This window comes from Achroia grisella, unplaced genomic scaffold (assembly GCF_030625045.1).
Source record: "Achroia grisella isolate CSIRO2021 unplaced genomic scaffold, CSIRO_AGI_Agris_v1 utg402, whole genome shotgun sequence".
Classification (NCBI taxonomy): Eukaryota; Metazoa; Arthropoda; class Insecta; order Lepidoptera; family Pyralidae; genus Achroia; species Achroia grisella.
In genome coordinates this window covers 2,391,648-2,412,038 of record NW_026712841.1, presented here as the reverse complement: position 1 = coordinate 2,412,038, position 20,391 = coordinate 2,391,648, and the positions used below count along the sequence as shown (strand labels likewise).

The 20,391-nt window shown below is 32.0% G+C and overlaps 1 protein-coding gene across 1 annotated transcript in view; it reads right to left on the bottom strand.

Annotated features, from left to right (window-relative positions):
* The window catches only part of LOC131844341 (aquaporin AQPAe.a), a 38,171-nt gene continuing 17,780 nt past the window's right edge, over positions 1-20,391 (bottom strand). Inside the window, exons 2-7 of the mRNA XM_059193200.1 lie at positions 10,646-10,737; positions 9,993-10,117; positions 7,453-7,722; positions 4,589-4,753; positions 3,918-4,037; positions 1-1,923 (exon numbers count right to left, since the gene is read on the bottom strand). Of these exons, the coding sequence (XP_059049183.1) occupies positions 1,882-1,923; positions 3,918-4,037; positions 4,589-4,753; positions 7,453-7,722; positions 9,993-10,117; positions 10,646-10,733 (810 nt within the window). The 5' untranslated portion in view covers positions 10,734-10,737 and the 3' untranslated portion in view covers positions 1-1,881. The remainder of the gene's footprint in view (positions 1,924-3,917; positions 4,038-4,588; positions 4,754-7,452; positions 7,723-9,992; positions 10,118-10,645; positions 10,738-20,391) is intronic.

The window sequence follows — 20,391 nt, the reverse complement described above, 5'->3', positions numbered from 1 at the left end:
TAAACAAAATATATGCCGTATTTATTGAGAATTTTCTTAAGCTATATATTTATTAGGAAAGATAGTTTTACGAAATTTGTAAGCTTCCTAACAGGATTTACTGCTCTGATACAGAATAATTCGAATCTTAATCGTACATTTTGAACACGTATCATTGTTACAGAATATTGTATTCTTTATTTGTGCATTGTATGATTTTATAAAGACAAAAAACATACATAAATTAACTACACTAAAGGTACACAATAAGTAAAGCTGAGTAATTATCATCTAAAATGTATATTTAAATTCTTACAAAATTTCTTAATTTATCTTAATCTTTATTAAATAAAATCTCGAATAGTAAATATAAAACTTACGATTAAATATAATTTAGATGAGCTTGAATTGGACTATTGTAGTTACATTATGTAGATATGGGGATATAGGTACTCATGTGGCAGTGTAGGTATGGATAGGTATTTGACAAAAAGGTACTTAGTGAAACAAAACGTTCTACTATGTGTAAGCTGTAGTATCAAGGTTGTCAAAAGCCTCGTACGAAGTAATAAAAATCTATTTTTTATATTAGCTCAAATCAATTAGGCTCTCTAAACCTCTTATAGTATTTTAACTAATTTTCGTAGGTCGAAATTCCGTAAAACCTCGTTCTGTGGTCGAAAATGTCCACGTACGGGTTAAAAATCATGTACTTATTCGATCCCTGATAAGGGTACATAAAAATTTAAAGTCTACAAACCAATAATTATTTTAACTCTTAGACATTTTATTAAATACTTTATTTCGGATTTTCCTAATTGAAAGGAATCTAGAAAATTCATAAAAAAGTTCAATTATTACAATACATTTGTTATACCTACTTATGTTAATGTTTTTAATAATAAGGGAGTATGATTGTACCTATATCCATAGAGTTTTTCTTCTAAGAAATGTGATAGGTATATTTTTATTGCATTTTGGGGCTGCATAGAGTCTCAGTTTATTCACTTATAATATATGGAATACCTACAATTTCCTATTGGCGAATCATTCGCACAAACTTATTTGCATAGTCTCTACATACATACATATATCTAATGAAAGATGTGCTACAGTTTCGTGAACTGTGCGCGTGTGCTTTAGATATGTAAATAGTGACATGATCCAGATTAACGTTAATATTTTCATAGCTCCATAGTGAAAACATAAAAAATCAGTAGACAAACAATCTTTTTAAAGAACAGTTTATAAAAAAAGTTCTTGAAAACTATTGAGATACAAATTACAAATATAATAGGCATCTACTTAGACGTAACTGTGACGTAATGGTGTAGGTACAGGAAATAAATAAAAATGTTAGTAGTTTTTGGTGTATCGGCAGTGATTATAGAACGAATTCTTGCTGCCATAGTTTAAATAAAAATTGTGAGTAAAAATAAAAAAGAAATACCACAAGTTATGATTTATAGTTATCTACAAGTACATCAGTGGCGGAGACTAAGTCTAAAGCGGGCCATTGGCAACATTGAAATTTCGGGACTATTTTTCAGTACATTGACATTATGAAAATAAAAAATTACGAGCCCTGGCACGTGCCAAGGTTGCATAATAATAATGCTTTATTTGTACAACCATAAGGTTACAACATTAAAAGGAGCAGTACATAATAGTTAAAGATGCATAGGCCTTAGTTCGCCTCTGAAGTAAGTAGATAATCTAGCTGTCTTTTCATGCTCTGTTCTTAATAGCTAAGTTGTTCCATTTTGATTTTCATAAGCGATGTGATGTGAGAGGCTGGTGGCGTGTGTCGCGGGGCACTGAGACGCCTGCGGGGCGTGCGGGAGGTGCGGGCCGCACGAGGGGCGCACCCCGGAACGTCGTCGCTGCCCCCGGGTGACTCTCTCAGGCGATGTCTTCAGCTTTACCTCCATCCAGCCGCTTCAACTGTTGTAAATAAGTCAATTTATTATAAGTTTCGTATCAATATGTGATATATGTTCATATCTATTGCGACAACTTTTCATCAAAAATGTATCAGGGCAGCTTGACCACGGCGCGGTTCCCCTTGGAAACCATCGTGGTAAAATCCTGGTGAACTTCCCAGGATGCGCTAAATGACTTGACCTCTATCTCATTTTATAATCCTCCACTGGTGTCCCTTAAATGTAAACCGTAAGCGCAGGAGGGTGCACCATTTCATTATCGTCCATAAAAAATATTTCCATCGCGAGAATTTATGGGGGCTAACAGACTACTTATATTACAATTCACACGGCGCTATCCCATAGTCCCAAGCGAAGTACAGCTTCTCGTCTAGACAAGAGATTTAAATACATAGATACATTTTTTCTGTAAATACATACATATTACATATAGAAACCCCATAGACGGACACAAACAATCATACTCATTAATGCAAAGGTTTGTACCGTGCCAGGAATTGAACCTGAGACCATCGGCAGTAGGGTTGTGTGCTAAACGGGTAGACCACCGACGCAGTTTACATAATGTTTAAAGTTATTGCTTATGATATGCTATTGTGAATGCCTAAGACATCAATATCTCATTTCCAGGTAGCAAGAGAAATAAAACTCTATACCAGCCCACCTGGCTTGTAATAATAATAATAGTAATAATATTCGCTTAATAAAACATTAAAATAATTCTAAAGCAATGATATTGATTTTTTAAATATTTTATTACTCATAGTGGATGATTCACTGTAAGTACGTCATTATTATGTGAGAAAAATAAAGTGTAAATAAACATTTCACGCCACAGATTTTGTAGTAGATATTTACATGGATAATGTCACCTAAGTACTTTACAGCCAAAACAAATATTGTTTTGTTGGTGTATTAGTGCTGGCCACGTTGTATAGATGGTTTGTCTATTACTAATTATAGGCTTTGCCATTGAAATTTAGGTAGTAGGTACAATTAAAAAGAAATCAAATAAATATGGAATGCTTACGCCTTGCTCGACTGTCCACGCAGCAGGCGCTTGGCGTCCAGTACGCTTGTAACGTAATATTACCATTATACCACTACTTATGCTACTAGCTATTATAAATAAGTAATTAGCGTTGAATGTTTATATAGTAAAAGAATGGAAACACTATTTATTTATACATATACAATTTAAAATGTACCTATCTATCGGATTTCAAAACATTGGAGTCCTTTGAACAACAACTGAACTAGTTTTGTATGTTAATAATTTTAAAGTAAAAGCTTTTAACAGTTACTTACTAACTAAAATCATATAAAATTGTATATAAAACATTTAGTTGTTATTAAAGAATAGCTAAAATCTTCGCACACTTTTTTAGAGATACTGAACTTATTTTACAGCATCCTGTCAATCATCCAGCAACTGTCTTCGTAATATTATAGTGCGGTATTTTCTCCACTTATACTATAATTTAAAATGCAAGTAGTTCTTGATTTAAAATGTAAGAATTTTTTTTACTATAATAATTAATGCAATAATAAAAACAGTATGTATACTCTATGGATATATTTAGATACCTATGTATGTTCTAATTTTGAACTAAGGTATAATAAGATTACGTGGTATCAGATCAAAATCATCATCACCTAATTCTAAATGTGGATTCTACAGAAGGCACATATATATTGTAACCTCGCGACCTCGTCCGCGTGGAATTTAATGTATAATAATTTTTCTAAAATAAGCCTAAGTTACTAACTACATCAGCTACCTGCCAATAAAAGTCTCGTCAAAATCGGTCCAGCCATTTCAGAGATTAGCCGGAACAAACAGACAGACAGACAACAATTGTAAATAAGGTTATTTTGGTGTAAGTACCGTATTTATATTTATATGCAGTGCATAGTAACACACGATTATTTCAATATTACAAACAGACACTCAATTTTTTTTATATGATTTTATTATATAGACGTATAGATTACCTCCTTCTCATCGGCAGCTACGGGCTTGTACCTCGGAGTTTCTACCGGACATGCGGAGAAGGCATGAACGTAGAGTAATGCAGCTGCCACTCCACCAGCCACAGGTCCCGCCCAGTACACCTGCATCAAACATGATAATCTTAACTACACTGTAGATTATTTATTTATTCTGTGGTATAGGTATCTCTAATTAAGTATATTTACAATTGTACAATTGTTTAAATTTTTTTTTTTATAATTGTAATGTCAAACAAGACGACAGCCCCCAGATGGTCAGCGGTAATTGCTTATATATACCTACATGTATTGTACTACAGACGTAATGTTATCAAAGGACACCCGTGATACCACTCATGCGTTGCCATTCCAGAGCACTAAGATGTCATATTTCTTATCGTGTAGATATATTATTCAATTTTACCTTACAACCTAACACAACATTCATATGTAGGAAGCTGCTTGATGGCTAAAATAAGCAAGATTGGGGTACCCACGCATACAACGTTTTACAGAGGTTACCTTGGTGAAAATGAATGAATGGTGCATTGCACTGAGCGAATGGTATACATTGGCGAGGTACCAGTGAAGGATGATGATGATGAGCATGAATTCAAGGTTTTGGCATGTGCCGAGTAGGATAAGAAATAATATTATATAATATAGCTTATTACCCAGTGGTCTGCCCATTCATTGGCGACAAGCGCCGAGCCGAATGATCTAGCAGGATTCATGGCCGAACCGGTGTAGTCGACTGCGAGCAAATGACCAAGTGTCACCGTCAGTCCGATGGTGAGTGGTGCTGTCGACCTGCTGTCCGGTTTGTTAGGGTCGCAAACCTGTAACAAAAAATCATTGTTACAAAAGATAAGCTTGATTTCTTCTTTTTCAAGAAAGGAGGTGTTGTTGTGGAGATACACAACCTTAAATTTGGAATTTTTAAGAAATGAATCGTATTTCTTGTGTCTATGACTGAATACTTAGTTAATTAGTGGCATATTTACATACTTACATTAGATACGTATCGATCTCTGCTGTCAATAAACATATGAAATATATATATTTCCTATATACATGATGATAGTGGTAGTGAGTCTTAACTATCGATACTTTTAAACTACAAAGGTACTAAATTGCTGTTTCCCATCTTAGTACTTAAATAATGGTGTAAAATATTTAACTAAATTTTAACGTTTTACATGAAACAGTTGAAATACAGAACGCTGTAACAAACAAAACCGTTGGTGGTATTTATTGATTATGATAAAATTCAGGGTATTACATTTCGCGAACAAAGTAGATAGCTATTTGTATCGGAGTACAGCACGCGATTCGTAAATAAAGTACCTACTTGCGTTCACAAAATTCAACTGTCTTCAGTTGAACAAAATTATCCAATGCACTGATTAATCTGATTAAACTTTAAGTAGGTATAATTTTTATAAACTAAGACTTACATACTTATTGCCATATCTGATTTAAAAAAATATAATAATAATAAAAAATTAAAAGTACAAGAAACATGATACATGTTATATACTTAACTACCTATGATATAGAATTATACGCACATGCAACAAGTAATTAGGTGTATAAAAGACATATGCTTATTGAACTGAAATTAGAAAAAATATTTAAACCAAATTTTATTTTTACTAAATTCTTGTTTTAACAAATATTCAAATTAAGTACCTATCTACTGAAATTGTCAAAGTTTTAACTAAGTTTGAGTGACAAACACAAAAAGAATAGTGTGTCGATGTTGACAATGAACTTTCAAAATAATTTAACTTCATTCAAGTTTACCATCGATTTAAATCTAAACTTAATGTCATTAAGATTTGTCAATAAAATATATGACGTAATTTACATGCAAGATATATGCAAGTAAAGTAAAATTTGTTTGGTTGGCAAATAGTGTTAGTATGCCACTGCGCTTCTGGATATTAAACATAATAACATGACAGCAATGACTTAATTGGACAGAACATGGAACTAAAGACTTTAGATTAAAAAGAAGTTCATTGAAATGCGTTGAGAAATCTTATTAATATTATAAACGCGAAAGTTTGTAAGTATGCATGGATTTTGGATGGATATGGATGGTTTGTTACTCCTTCATACAAAAACTTTTGGATTTTGATGAAACTTTACAGTTTATATATAAGAATAACATATAGGCTCTGCCCGGTTTCACCCGCATGAAATGCATGCGGGTGAAACCGGGCCGAGCTAGTTAAGAATATTTTGAAGGATATGAATAATTTTCCGAAGCCCTTAAAAAATCAATACTATTTATACATAATTAGGTTTTAACCTACCTAGGTGTTGTGTTGTTTGATTCGTAATCACAGTTACAATGATTACCAATGAATCACCATATTTTAAAAAGAAAAAACATAGTTACACGTTATCATTAACGTAGATAAACACGTCAACGTCTCTGATTCTGAAGGTTAATAAAAATTATTATTTATTTATAAATTATGTCGCTTTTCTAGACAGTAACTATATCTAATGTCATTATTGTATAGTAGGTATATAGTTATTTACAACAAAAAAGGTGTACAGATAAGTAGCCAATTATTATTGTCGTTCCCTAGGTGTTTTTTCTTCGTTGCCTAGGTTTTTTATCATGTTGTAAAGACAATTGAGGTGATGCATTTTGTTACTATTGTGGAAGACTTTTGATATCTAGACTATTTCAATCTTGTTTGTTATTTCGTTCTGGTGGGTTTTTATACGGGATTATAAAACATGCCGTAGGAACGAGTGAGGAATGAAATTAAATAATTAATTAGCTTACTTTCTTATATACTTATCTTATATTATATAACTGGCAAAGTTTGGCGCAAAAACCGCCCAACAGGGCCCTGAACCCTTCTGTGATGTGCCTCGTTGCCTAAAACTGGGACATCTCAAAATGAAAACTAAACGAGAAGCACTTAATCATTGGCAGAATACGCCAGGATTAGGACATTCAAAAGCACTAATAACGGGCTACTCGAATCAATACTCCAATAGACTTCTACTATTAAGTAAAAACAATATATGCATCAAGACTAGGGCCCTCACTGGACACTGCAAGCTGAATAAGCACATGACGAAATTAGGCCTTAGCTTAACATCAACCTGCAGATTCTGCCAAGCAGAAGAGGAAACGCCACTGCACATCCTATGCGGCTGTAGCCCTCTTATGCATAAACGAAATATCTATGGAAAGTATACACTATATCCTGAGGTGATAAAAACCATCGCTCCTAAGAATATCCTTCAATTCTTATCGCTTACGGGTCTAGGGAGCAAACTCTGAATAAAGGCGAGCACAATAGATCTATACAGGTCGCAGTGTTACAGGTCATTGCAACTGGTAATAGCCCAAACCCCCCCAATAAAATAAATATCTTATATTTCACTGAACTTTAAAGAAAGAACTGTCAGGTTAGATTGTCAGCAATAGAAACGTTATCAGTTATCACTATTACTAATCCTTTTATAGTGTGAAAATAAATATTTCAAAATTAAATATGCTACTTACCCCACAAATAACAAAGATGAGAACAAATCCAAGGAAGAACTCAATGCCAAATCCTTGAAGCACGGTGACGTCAGGTCCTAATGCGGTGACACCCAATTTTCCTGCTGCACGCTCCGGGGTAAAAGCCTTCAGCAGACCGGAGCCCGCCGCAGCGCCAGCGCATTGGGCGATCACGTACAGTATAGCTCTGAGAGGCTTAACTCGACCTGCTGACGCTAGCCCAACTGTCACCGCTGGGTTGATATGACCACCAGATACGTGACCGATAGCCTATGGATGAGGAAGAGATGAGTTTGTTACTATTGTTGAAACGTTTACGTATTAGAAATATTGTTTGTAGGTACTCGCTAAATATAAATCATATTACATTCTAGAGTATTAATGAAATTTACAAATGGGCTCTCTAAACATGGTCTGTAATGCTGCCCTGATATTCATCGTACTCCTAAAGGGGTACTTGTAGTAATGCTTTGGTTATTACGATTAATTTGAGACTTATTCTAATTTAATTGAATGCATTTTTATGATATTGCCTTATGTTTTGGGGTAACTTGATGGTCAAACTGGTGTGGAAGTTAGACATACGAATTATAGATTATTTTGACACACACCATTACTTATTTATATTTAATTTGTAATTTTTCTAAGCAATAGGAATGGCAAACAATCTGATGATAAGTGGCTGACTTAATGGTAATATATGACGTCATCATATGACATCCGAGTAATATATAGAAGACTAAGGTGGTAAGCCACCGACCGTGCCATTTAATTATTTTAAGCGGTTATAAAAAGAATAGATAGATATATATACACAACTATAATAGTTGTAGTGATATTTCCTGATCAAAGTAAATCGTATTTATCACGGGAGTAGCACGGGGTGAGGCTAAATAATGTGAATGATACGCGAGCCCCACCTTGTGTCACATGTATGACTAATGTTGACAGCTAGTATGAAATGATATATTTAGCTACTGAAATCATTAGTTAATTACATTATCATTTCAAGTAGGTAATGTTATCTATTTCTTTTATGTAATTGGAATGCCAAATAAGCTGACTGTTGACTGAGTAATCTGTGCAACCGTCGCCTGTTATACAAGAAAAGCACCACTATTATTACGTCATTATGTGACGCCTTAGGCAAATATCAAATATACATATGTTAGAGACTGGGAATAAAAACGTAATATTCCGACAATTCAAATTAGCACGATAATCTGACTGTCTTAGACAGATAAATATTTTTTATTTTTTATTCAACTAAAAATACTTATAACGTATAGGACTATAGGTATATATGTACCTATAATGTGTATATATTGGTGTATTAAAATATAATTCCTGTATTGAATATAAACATAGTCTTCATTTTATTAGACGACTGAAGTAGAATTTGATGGATTTTTAGAATGATATATAAAAGGAGAATGACAGTAGGTACAGGTATGAAGTTTAATTGGGATTAGTGGAAGAGGAAGATAAAATCATGAAAAGAGCATAAAACAGTGATTTCTGTTCTGCAATAAGACAGTGAGTTCTATTCAAATATATACTATCTCTCTTCTTAATATTAATTTCCTTATTATTTTCTATATAATTTATTCAATGCCTGTAAAACCAATTATGACCGTGGACGATAAATCTTTTATCACATCAAATAAACGAATATATGGGTTAAATAAATATTTAGATAATACATGTACGGTGGCGGTCTTTACACATCGTTACAGCAGTAGCGCGTGATTATTACCAATCCACATTCACAATGTGATAACATTATCTCCTTCTGTTTTGCATTAAGTGGGTTTCATACTCATCATATGCAAGTACTAACTATGCGTAACATGTAAGTTTTCATGTATGTGAAATTATTTTTAATTTTATAAAAGGAAATAATAAAAAGAATAGTACTTATTCATTTACACTGGAGCCACTGGCAAGTTCCCACAAATACATCAAAAATTACTTACTTTATATGTTCGCACGGATGCATTACAAATCTTTGAATTTCTGGGCTTGTTTTATACTATATATAACACAATACTATACCTACCACTCTGTCGGATTGCGGAAAACTGCACTAAAATCCGTTGCGCAATTTAAAAGATATATGCGAACAGTCAGCAGCGGTGACATTGTTTTATACTATGTAATGACAATTATTGCTCCAACGCCAATAAGTCACTTTCATTAATATATTTTAAATTGACTTAGAAACACTATTTATACTTGTATACTTTTATTATGACTATTGTCCCACATGCATAAGTAATATTGGACGTCGTGAACGTAACATTTGACATGCTCCGATTTCGCTCAGTTCCTATATTCTGCAGCCCTATTATGGATTAATTTAGTTTGTTCATTATCACTGGAGAGTTGTGTATGTGAATTTATACTTTTATAAAGTTTTTGGTTTTGAATATATTTGAACTCCTTTTAGAAAACCACTAGGTTACAAAGCCCTCTCCAAACAATTATTTTTACTATATCGACTTTGAAGAATGAACGTATGTTTAAATATTTAAACATACCGATACAACGGCGAAAACGGCGAGACCGAACGAAAGAGCGATGAGCACGATGTCCGCAGGTGCGCTCACACCTTGAGTGATGTTTATACAAGCACCGCAGCCGAATAAGTTCAGCAGCAGATTACCTGAAGAAACGTATAACAAAGAATATAGATTGTAACTTTGCAAAATTTTAAATATAGACTAATGGCAAATAAGCAAAAGGTTATTTTGTCACTGATATAAAAGTAATATAATGTTATTGCATTTTTAATAATTTATTAATTATAGAGACCTGTAATTGTTACACATAATGTTAACTGCTATCACGAATATCTATACATACTCAATGATTAAGATATCATGCAATTATAATTGATAATATCTATACGGTTATCATAAGTTGTGAAGTACATTATTTTGAAAAAAAAAAACAGATTTGTTTTTTTTGTAGAGATTTTTTTTTGTTCTAGATGTAATAATATATTTAATCAAACAATATACCGTATATCTTTTGCAAAAAATCAGCGATTGGTCAGTTTTGGCAATGACATTGCGGAACTATCTATGCAATAAAAAATATTTGTAGTCTCTTGTATTAGAGTCTGTAGAGAAAACGCTTATATTAAAGGTATGAATAAATTTATATTTAAAAGTATCAGTGTAACACATACCGATAAACTCGGCGAGTAAAGCCTTGCTGATTGCTGCAGCACCACCGGCCAACTCGTCGAATCCAAGTCTTGTTCCAAGTTCTCCCATGTTTCTGTAAGTAATACGTCTATTAAAGGCGACTGTACTCGTATATAATTCATATATTTCAAATGAATTATTTCAGCACGAAAACATCTTTATTTGCAAAATTACTTGTAACCGATGGCTTAAAAAGTATCTTTTTGTGTGAAATCGCGATGGTTACAAAGTTTTAGAATGCTTACAGGATGCCTCGTTATTACATATCTGTTTGGTCATGTAACTGAATAAATATGTGTAGTAGAGTTAACCAAATTAGGTATGTTTCCTGTATACCTACATGAGATGTTATAAGCCAGTAATTTAACTTTACTGAAATTTCATGTCGTGTACCGTAAGCAGCATTCAATTAGATAGATTACTTATTAGATAAGATTATAAACATACTACTGAATCTCGTGAAAGATTAGCAAAAAGAAAAAGTTTAAGGGAACTAAGAAAGAGAGAAGAAAGTGCGGGTGGGTGATAAAATGCATGCAAGTAGTTGTTAACCGTTACCTATTTCTTTAAAATTAAACGACCGGTGAAACTGCGGTACACAGCTAGTCTTTAGTTTATTTATATATAAATTACAACATGTGAGACTGCTAACTCAACCAGAAAGTGTAAATTGAGCTCGGGTACGAAGCTTTGGAGTTTACAACCGTTTCACGCCGTTAGTTCGGTAAATCAGATAACATTTATATTTCACTGGACATACTCCAACAGTAGTAGTCGCAGGTAGCACTCGCAGCATAACAATGCCGTAGTGGCTCAGCAATAATTCAAAGCAAGTGCAGCGGTAATGGTGATGGTGGTCACGACCGGACATAAATTATACTAATTGCTAACTTAGTTGAACGGTCCGGTGATCCTGGCTTGTTCTGTCCCGTGATTTGCCCCGGAAAAGTCGTACTTCCGGTCATTAATAGCTTTATAATAATTATCTCAATTATACACACTGTATAGTTAATTTAGTTTAATAAATGATTTGAAAAACGGTATACAATACAGCTACATATAATATACGTAACTCTATTTATCAACGTTAGAAAGAAGTAAAAATTTTAGATCGTATCTATGACTTTGTTTATGTTATTATTTTTGTCACATACAATCAGGATTGAACCGAAACAATGGTTTTCATAATAGTTATGTAGCCTATTTTATTCATTATCAAAGAAACCTATTCTTTTTTATTAGTTCATATTTATTAACTATCAATGTTTTTATTCTGCTATCGTAAACAATATTACCCGTTTATGTAACGTAATTTTTATTTACTTTAGGTACATTATGAACATAAAAAAGTAGAAATTTATTTTCCGTAATAAAATGCAGAATAATATAAACTTAAGGTCACCAAAGTCGACCCTGGCCATGATTTTTATGCAAACGCGTTCAACTAAGTTGGCAAGAGTCCATATAGGTGGTGGCCGGTTTACGCAGATATTACGAGGCGATGCAGTTTGCCGTGACCGAATGTTAAAGGTGACCTTTTCTCTTCAGTTGTTGTAACCAGATTGTATTTTCAAGTCATTTTCCATTTCTAACCCTTTAAAAAGTACATATCTCAATTACATCTATATAGTATCTCGGTGAAAATGCACATAGAATATACAGTGAAATTGTTATATATATCGCTATCTATGTGAAAAAGAGGGATAATTGATAATAATATATGTAATATATATAATACCTTAAGCATATTTATTTATGTAGCTTTAAATTTCTAATAAAATAATAAAGAGAGCTGCAAATAATTATACACAATATTTCCTATTTTTATTCGGCACGTTTTTCAAAGATTTCGTTGAAAATATGCTATAGAAATAAGTATTTTACTATTTTTTATTTATAAAAGTGATAAACATACAGGTAACATATCTATAGAATAAAGTCATTTTATTATACAACTAATACTTGTACTGAGACTCGACTAATATCGATGCAACAAGTTTCGGTTACCCTGCGTGTTTACTTTTAATTTTAACGTGAATGTGTTAAATATTAAAGTAATATAATGTTGAACCTGCTGTTTCCTAAGTCATATCTACTAGATATAATAAATCTAAAATGCCAGTATGAATGATTTTGAAGATAAAATCTAATTTTGTGAAATAATTAATTGATTTCTCATGACAATGAAAAAGTCTCATAAATATTTCAAATGACTAATTTGTTAAAGTTAACTACATCGTACGTGACAATAAATTAAGGCTACGACTAAAAACTATAATAAATCGTTCTTATACATTTTACAACTATGTTTCTCGCAATTCAAACACGCAAAATAAAAACATGTGTAGGTTTTTGAAAACAAATAATATTAGTCTACGGATATCATCTAATTACTGGTCAAAAATGTATATTATTTTACTAAAGTATACTCATGTGTAGATACTCGTAATATGATTATAAGGCAATGGAGATGGAGCTCGGAGTTTCCAAAATTAATTAGAGTTTGCCAAATTAACGGATTAACAAAATGAATTTCTATATTAAAGGAATATGTATTGAAATTCTCAGCCATTAAACTTCGAAAGATGATACTTAAGGATACGAGCGCTGCGATAGATCTTTGATATCTGGTTACCGAAAAAGATCATTATGTCTGGCATCGAAACATTAGGTACTATTGCTATGACAGGTCGTGTTCACACTATGTTAATGTCATGTCAGAGTCATTAGGCCAATGAATCCCAATCTCTAGTACTTAAATACAATTTTTCAATTAAATTAACATTTAGCATTTTAGTGGACTTTCCTAAATTACCGGTAAATAGAAATCTGAGCAAATACGGTGTGTCATTGAAAAAAGTAGTTCTAAAAACTACACATTAATTACTTTTCTATTGCAATTACATCCATTTTTTAAATTATTTGCAATTTACAGAAATACATGCATATGATGATATGGGTTTGATTTTTTGCCTGATATCTACATATAGGTAATAATTCTGTAAGTATTATATATGTATATTCGTACAACAAATGGTTTCTATAATAATAATATAATGGCTGGTATTTATTGGTCCTTACTATACTTTATATTTTTATATCTTGCCTGATTTAGGTTTCCCACTTTGACGAAACACTAATGTTAAAAGACTATTAGATGTTCAAGGTTATGAATGTAGATATAATTAATTATCGATATTGCTTTAGATGATGTATATAGTATATATATAAATGTAGTGATTCATTATTATGATAAACGAGCTGTCATAAAACAGAACAAAACAGTTTTTTTTATATTTCTTAATATGACTTTCTGATGATGACTATTACTTGTAAGATACTTTCATCACGGCTATATAGTCTCCTACCTGTAATATAATATTCATATAAAGTTAGATTTGATCTTGCTTTCGAAGATATTTAAGATTTACTATGTCTGAGAAAGTTTGCTTACGTTTTGCATTACGTAAGTTTATTAAGGTAGTTATCTTTAACAGATATATTAAACAACTTATTATCTGAAGAGTTTTTAGTCAAGTTAGGTGCCATTACAGTGACTGCACTACGAATATAGTTAGATACTTACCTACCTACTTAGTGTGTTACTTAAACATTACCTGCATGTGTCGAATTTAATTTGCTTGCAGATGGTGTGCAAATTAAAATTTCTTGACGAATAATTTGGCGTTGGCAGATTCCAAATGGACATTAATGTGAACCATATTTCGAAGTATAATCTACACTTCTTTTTATACTTTTTAAATAGTTAGTTCCCACTCGTATTATAATATTAATACAAATAAATTAATAAAGCTTATTACAAATTGACGATGATGAAAGAAAAAATCCTTCGCCGTATCAAAACAAATTATATATGAGAATGAAGTTACTGTCTTCGGATCTTAATTTTTTTTTGCAGTGTCTACTTTTTGTCAAACCCACAACTTTTTTTTAAAATTTGAAGTATTTTGCTTCTTGTTTATATCTTGGATTGTTTTTATATTCGACTTATGACGTAGATGTAGGCTATCCGCAACACTCTACACTCTAGGCCATATGCATATGTAGTTTAGTCATTGTATAATAGATAACATAGCCGTCCCACATCTTATACAGAGGAAGATGACTGTAGAATCAATCGTCGCTCAACCATAAACATTTAGCGTGTCAAGATGACTATCGTAGTTCCTTACTGACTCTTGATCGAGTAAAAAATAGTACAAAAACCGGAGTCAAACAGCTATCACTATACATAATAGGATGTCTGTACCTCAAAGTATATTATTGTAGATGGTCAGAGACCTCGACAAAAAACTTGGAATTTATAAAAGGAAAGCAACAACTACTTATTAGTTTCAACACACCTATAATTTATTAATTTAGTATCACCGTTAATATTAATTACAACTACATTTTTAACTTGTTTAGCTTTTTGTTTCGAACTCTTCTTATTCTGTTTTGTCGTGACTGTTTTTTTTATCAAGAAACTAAGGATATCATATTCCTACGGACATTTAAATAAATTGAATAGAAAATAATAATGAATGTATCTTCATAATATTCTCTTCTACATTTACCAAATTCATATTTAGTATGTAAACAGCTTTGTAACTTATATTTTTTAACGACAATAGTAGATAAAAATAATAGATATGTCAATTTAAAATTTTGCCCACTGTTATTTTTAAATTAATTTTTATGTGCCCTGTTATTTTAACAGAAATATTTGCTCTTATGTTTACTAAATAAAGCTACGTGTAAAAATATATGTTATGTGTTACTGATATCAACAGTAGATATAGCAATAGATATAGTATTGTATTTGTATATTTATCACTGCTATAAATTCGAATACAATTACTCGAGGAAACAGGGGCAACATTACCTAACAGTTTTTATATCATTTATAATTAAGAGATTCGTTGGAGTTTAATGAACAATGTAATGACAATTTATAAAACAAAATTACATTTACTTACAAAATATGCAAATAGGTGAGTCATGTTTACGATAATTCTATGGATTACCATAGAATTATCGTAAACATGACTATTAAGAATACATTACTAATAATCCCGAGTATGTATACAACCAATAAAATATTATAGCCCAGGACCTAAGACTCTTAAAAATAATTAAACACAAAATAAAAACCTTCGTCAATAAAATTAACTGCTACTTATTAATTAACTTTACATGTATTTAGTTTAAAAAACTTTTCTTCTCTTCTTGGCCATAGGCCATGGCCATTGGCCATAGGCCTCATGTACCTAACATTAGTATATATTTTTTTTTATACTACTATGGTGGCAAACAAGCATACGGCCAATCTGATGGTAAATGGTTAATGTAGCGTATAGACGCCTGAAACACCATGGATGTTACGTGCGCGTTATCGCCTCTTCAGAAACCTTAATATACCTTTCTTGAAATGTTATATGGTGTAATTGTTACTGAGGGAAAATTAAACCATGGCTAATGGCTCAGATCACGGTATGATTTGTATGACATTCTACTTGTGTACTCCTGTACAAGTTGCTTGCTATCTCATGTAGTGTTAATTATTGCTCTATGGTATCTCTATCCCCAATCTCCCACATAGATATTCTAAGTAACGACGTGCTGCGTCGTATAATAATGCAAGTTTATGATTGTAAATAAACATACCGTAAATGCAAAACCTTGAACAGGCTGCAGCGGTGCCAACGCTGCGATGAATTAGATCATCACAATTTATAGTTAGTTTATATTAGTTGCTATTTTAATATTACTATTATTGTAATAGGTATTATTAGTAATTTGCACTATAATCTGTAGGAAAGGATCACTAGGAAATTGTTTAGGTATCTAAGTAAGGAGTTTATCTATATAGAAATTAAATAGATTACTCTCCCGAATAAACACAAAAATAACTAGGTACTTATTAAATTAAAATAATTGAATTATGTCGTAAATTTCAATACAAACAGTTTACTATATTGCAAACACGTTTAATTTCTTTTAACCAATGTGGTTTATTCACGCGTATGTTATGTTATTGTGATTATGCTAATAATTTGAAAACGCCGTGGCTTAGTTTACTAGTCTGACTTGGAAGTCTTGCTGACACAAAACAAGATGCTTGCCAATTTATATTTCAGACTGGATCTCCGGTAAACAAACACCGATATCAAACAAAAGTTAAACTGAGAGAAAGCTAGCTAGGCTAGCCCCCTGCTAGGCTGGATAAAAATATACTCAGTATATTGTGGGCATAAACACACACAACGACTGCCCCATCTGAAAACAAAGAACAGTAACGGTACGTGTGTTCCAATATTTACCTATAGAAATGTTTTATAGAAATCACCATTAAATACATAAACTGTAATAATTGGTTTTGTTTATCAATACTATAGATGGTAGTGGCTAAGAATATCTTATCTAATGTTATCATAGTAGGTTTGTTTGAAGAAAACTTTAATAATCCTTTGGCGCATTGCCGTCATAGTCTTCATTTATAATATAACATAAATTTGCAGTGTTTGTTTTATAAGATTGATAAAAGTAATCGGCTAACATGAATTTTGACGAAACATGTGAATGACCAGTTTCTATTCCTGTTTTAGATAATGACTCCTAAAATTAATATAAATAGAAGTAGTCAGAGGTAGAATGTGGTTATCTCATTTGAATACAATTTATGTCATGTCGTGTTTCATGCAGACAACTTAATGAGAAAAGAAAATTATGTTGGAACAGAACTTCTATTTAACTTAATTTAGCATCGTTAACATGATTTTTATTAATTTTAACTATATTTTTGTATCTAGGTGATGCAAACATTGACAAATAAACGGATGGACCATGAAAAATTTCTATTCTTAAATGAAGTTCTAATATGATATGAACGCTGCGATGGGCATTTGTTATGAATATATATAAAATGATTGTTAGAACTGGTCCAACGAATAATCTTATTTAGTTTTTTTTAATGCACCCTCCTGCGCTAATGGAATTGGCGGGGCACCGATGGATGAGCATGAGATGAGAAAACAGTCAGTTCAGTCGGTCCATTTACCACAATGGGTTTTCAAGATAAATCGCGTAGAGGTCCACCTCATAGATTATCTATTATTATCTAACCTTGGAACGCATAGGGGGAGTAATATTTCTTATAACGGAGACACGGTGTTGTTAAACTTCTTTAAGACATAGCTTAAAAACCCGAATAAATACAGTAGGTTAACAGGTAGATAAATATATATCAAATACACTTATCATATTAAAAATATAGTGAAGATATACTTATATCATACGACGAGTATACTTAACTATCACAATGAAATAATCATGTAATTATTTGTTTCATTGATAACATTTACTTTTATAGGTAATGAAGTCAAGGTAGTGCGTATAAATGATAAATTGAGAGGTAACTGAGTGCTTTATGGGAAGAATATGTAAGTAAAAATGAGATTTAACGTCAAGAATTTAATTTGTATTATAGTAAAAAAATACAATTATCAAAATTGAAAAGAAATATTAAAAATGTAGCAAGGTCGTCGCTGCAGGTAAGTAATTTTAGTATCAGTTGAGTAGAGCGCGTCAAACCATATTAAGATGCAATGTATGCCAGCATCAATGTCAATTAGTGACGACTTATCCCTAGGGAGTATATATATGTTGCACGTTGCAGCCTTCACAAACCTTGTTAATAGAAGGCACAACCACATTTGTTTGTTATTTTTGTCCAATGAAGTTTCATTTCATAGTAACTACAGTATTGATATTCAGTAGTGATAACGTGTTAGCAAACACACGTATATTTCATGGTCTTCGGCTGGAGGTAGGTATTGATGATAAATATATAGGTACACATTTATTTAAATTTGCGACCGTAACATTGTACTGTAACAATTAATGTGAATACATAATGTGAAGGTAGTGGGAAGTACCTAGGGTCTGTGCTTTAGATATAATTAGTTTTTCATTCATGATAATGGAATGGTGCTCCCACCTGCACTAACGGTTTACACTGGCTGATGCTCATTTTATAACGCTACCTCGTACTCTTCATCCTCATCTGGTGCCCCACCAGTGGAGGATGATAAGATAAAGCATGAGATCAGGTCTGTTAGCCCATCTGTTAAGAAATTTACCTCGATATTATCACTATGGTCTTTAGTTGTGTCAGCAATTTCGTAAGCGGAATATTCGAAATAACATTAGATTAACTCATTACTTGTTTATAATACGACCTCGGTGGTCTAGCAGTCTAGTACACCGCTTTACGACCGATGGTCGCGGGTTTGATTCCTCGCACGGCACAAACATTTGTATTCATGAGTATGATTGTTTGTATCGGTCTGGGTATTTTCTATGAATAATATGTATGTATTTACAAAATATATATATATCTATGTATATGTATCAGTTATCTAGTGCAAATTGTATTACCCATAACACAAGCTTTAGCTAGCATAACTTGGGTCTAAATGGCGCTGTGTGAATTGTCCTGAGATTATTATTATTAAAATTATAACAATAACAACCTGAAGAAGTAAGTAACTTCATTCTGTTTTCTAAGTCAGGTATTATCAAAAGTATTCCAAGGTTCCAGGTTGTGCTCACCAATCCAGGGAAAATAAGTAAAACAATAATAGATTGTTAAAAAAGAGTAGTTAATGGTTTATTATATATTTCTCAACAAGTAATTCTGCGAGTAATTTGGACTAAATGACATTACAGGAAATTCAGTAGGTATACGATCGCTAAACATAATAATAGGTCCTCAGAACAATAGAACTACAAATTATATTGTAAGTATAGGTAGCTAGATTCTTTTTGTCCTGACATTTTCGTACATAAATAACTGTTAGATATGTTAAGAATATTAATAAGCATGTGCACATGGATATGTAGTATATATGTATTTTGTAGTGAAAACTGCGGGCTATATCAGACCACACAATCCTTTCCAGAAATAGTAGTGCTTAATTAGTACCATGACATGAGATAGTGATTTAAATGATGATGACCATACGACCGACGAACGATCATGACCTACCAATGTAGATTACTATGTATATCAGGCATGGATTTATGGGCGCGACAGAAAACACAGACAGTTGGCAGAAATTTCTTGAAAATTTTATTGTATTTTTGACGTGTTATATTTTTATGTTTTTAGTATACTTTTTTTATTAAAAAACATCCTGGCCGTTGCGAATTCGTAACATTGATCCTTCTTATATGTGCATGTGGTTTTATAAACAATACTATATTTACCAAATTTTTTTAAATTATTATAAACTATTAGTATTTTTTTTAATTTCCATTTTGTACTATAAATCACGTTATATATCAAATGTTATAACACGTAGTTCTAAAAAATTAAAAACCGATTCTAATATGTATGTAGGCACATTAATCCCGTTTTATAATTAATGAATTTATTAAACGTCTTCTTAAAGCAGGCATTTATGACCTTATTTCAAAAACTCCACCCACTTCTATTATTGATCTATACAAATAAATAAAATGTAAGTGCCTGTTTGTAATTTCAAACAACCAGCTTTTCACTATATGCAATTTCTTATGCATAGGAAAGAATATACGGTACTTATTTAAAAAATATATCTGTCTGTTATTTAAACGGGATTTTCACTCGCAAAATGATATAAGGAGTAAGTTAAGCTACGTTCATTTTAGAAATTTAATTTAATTTAATAAAACAAAGTTCAAT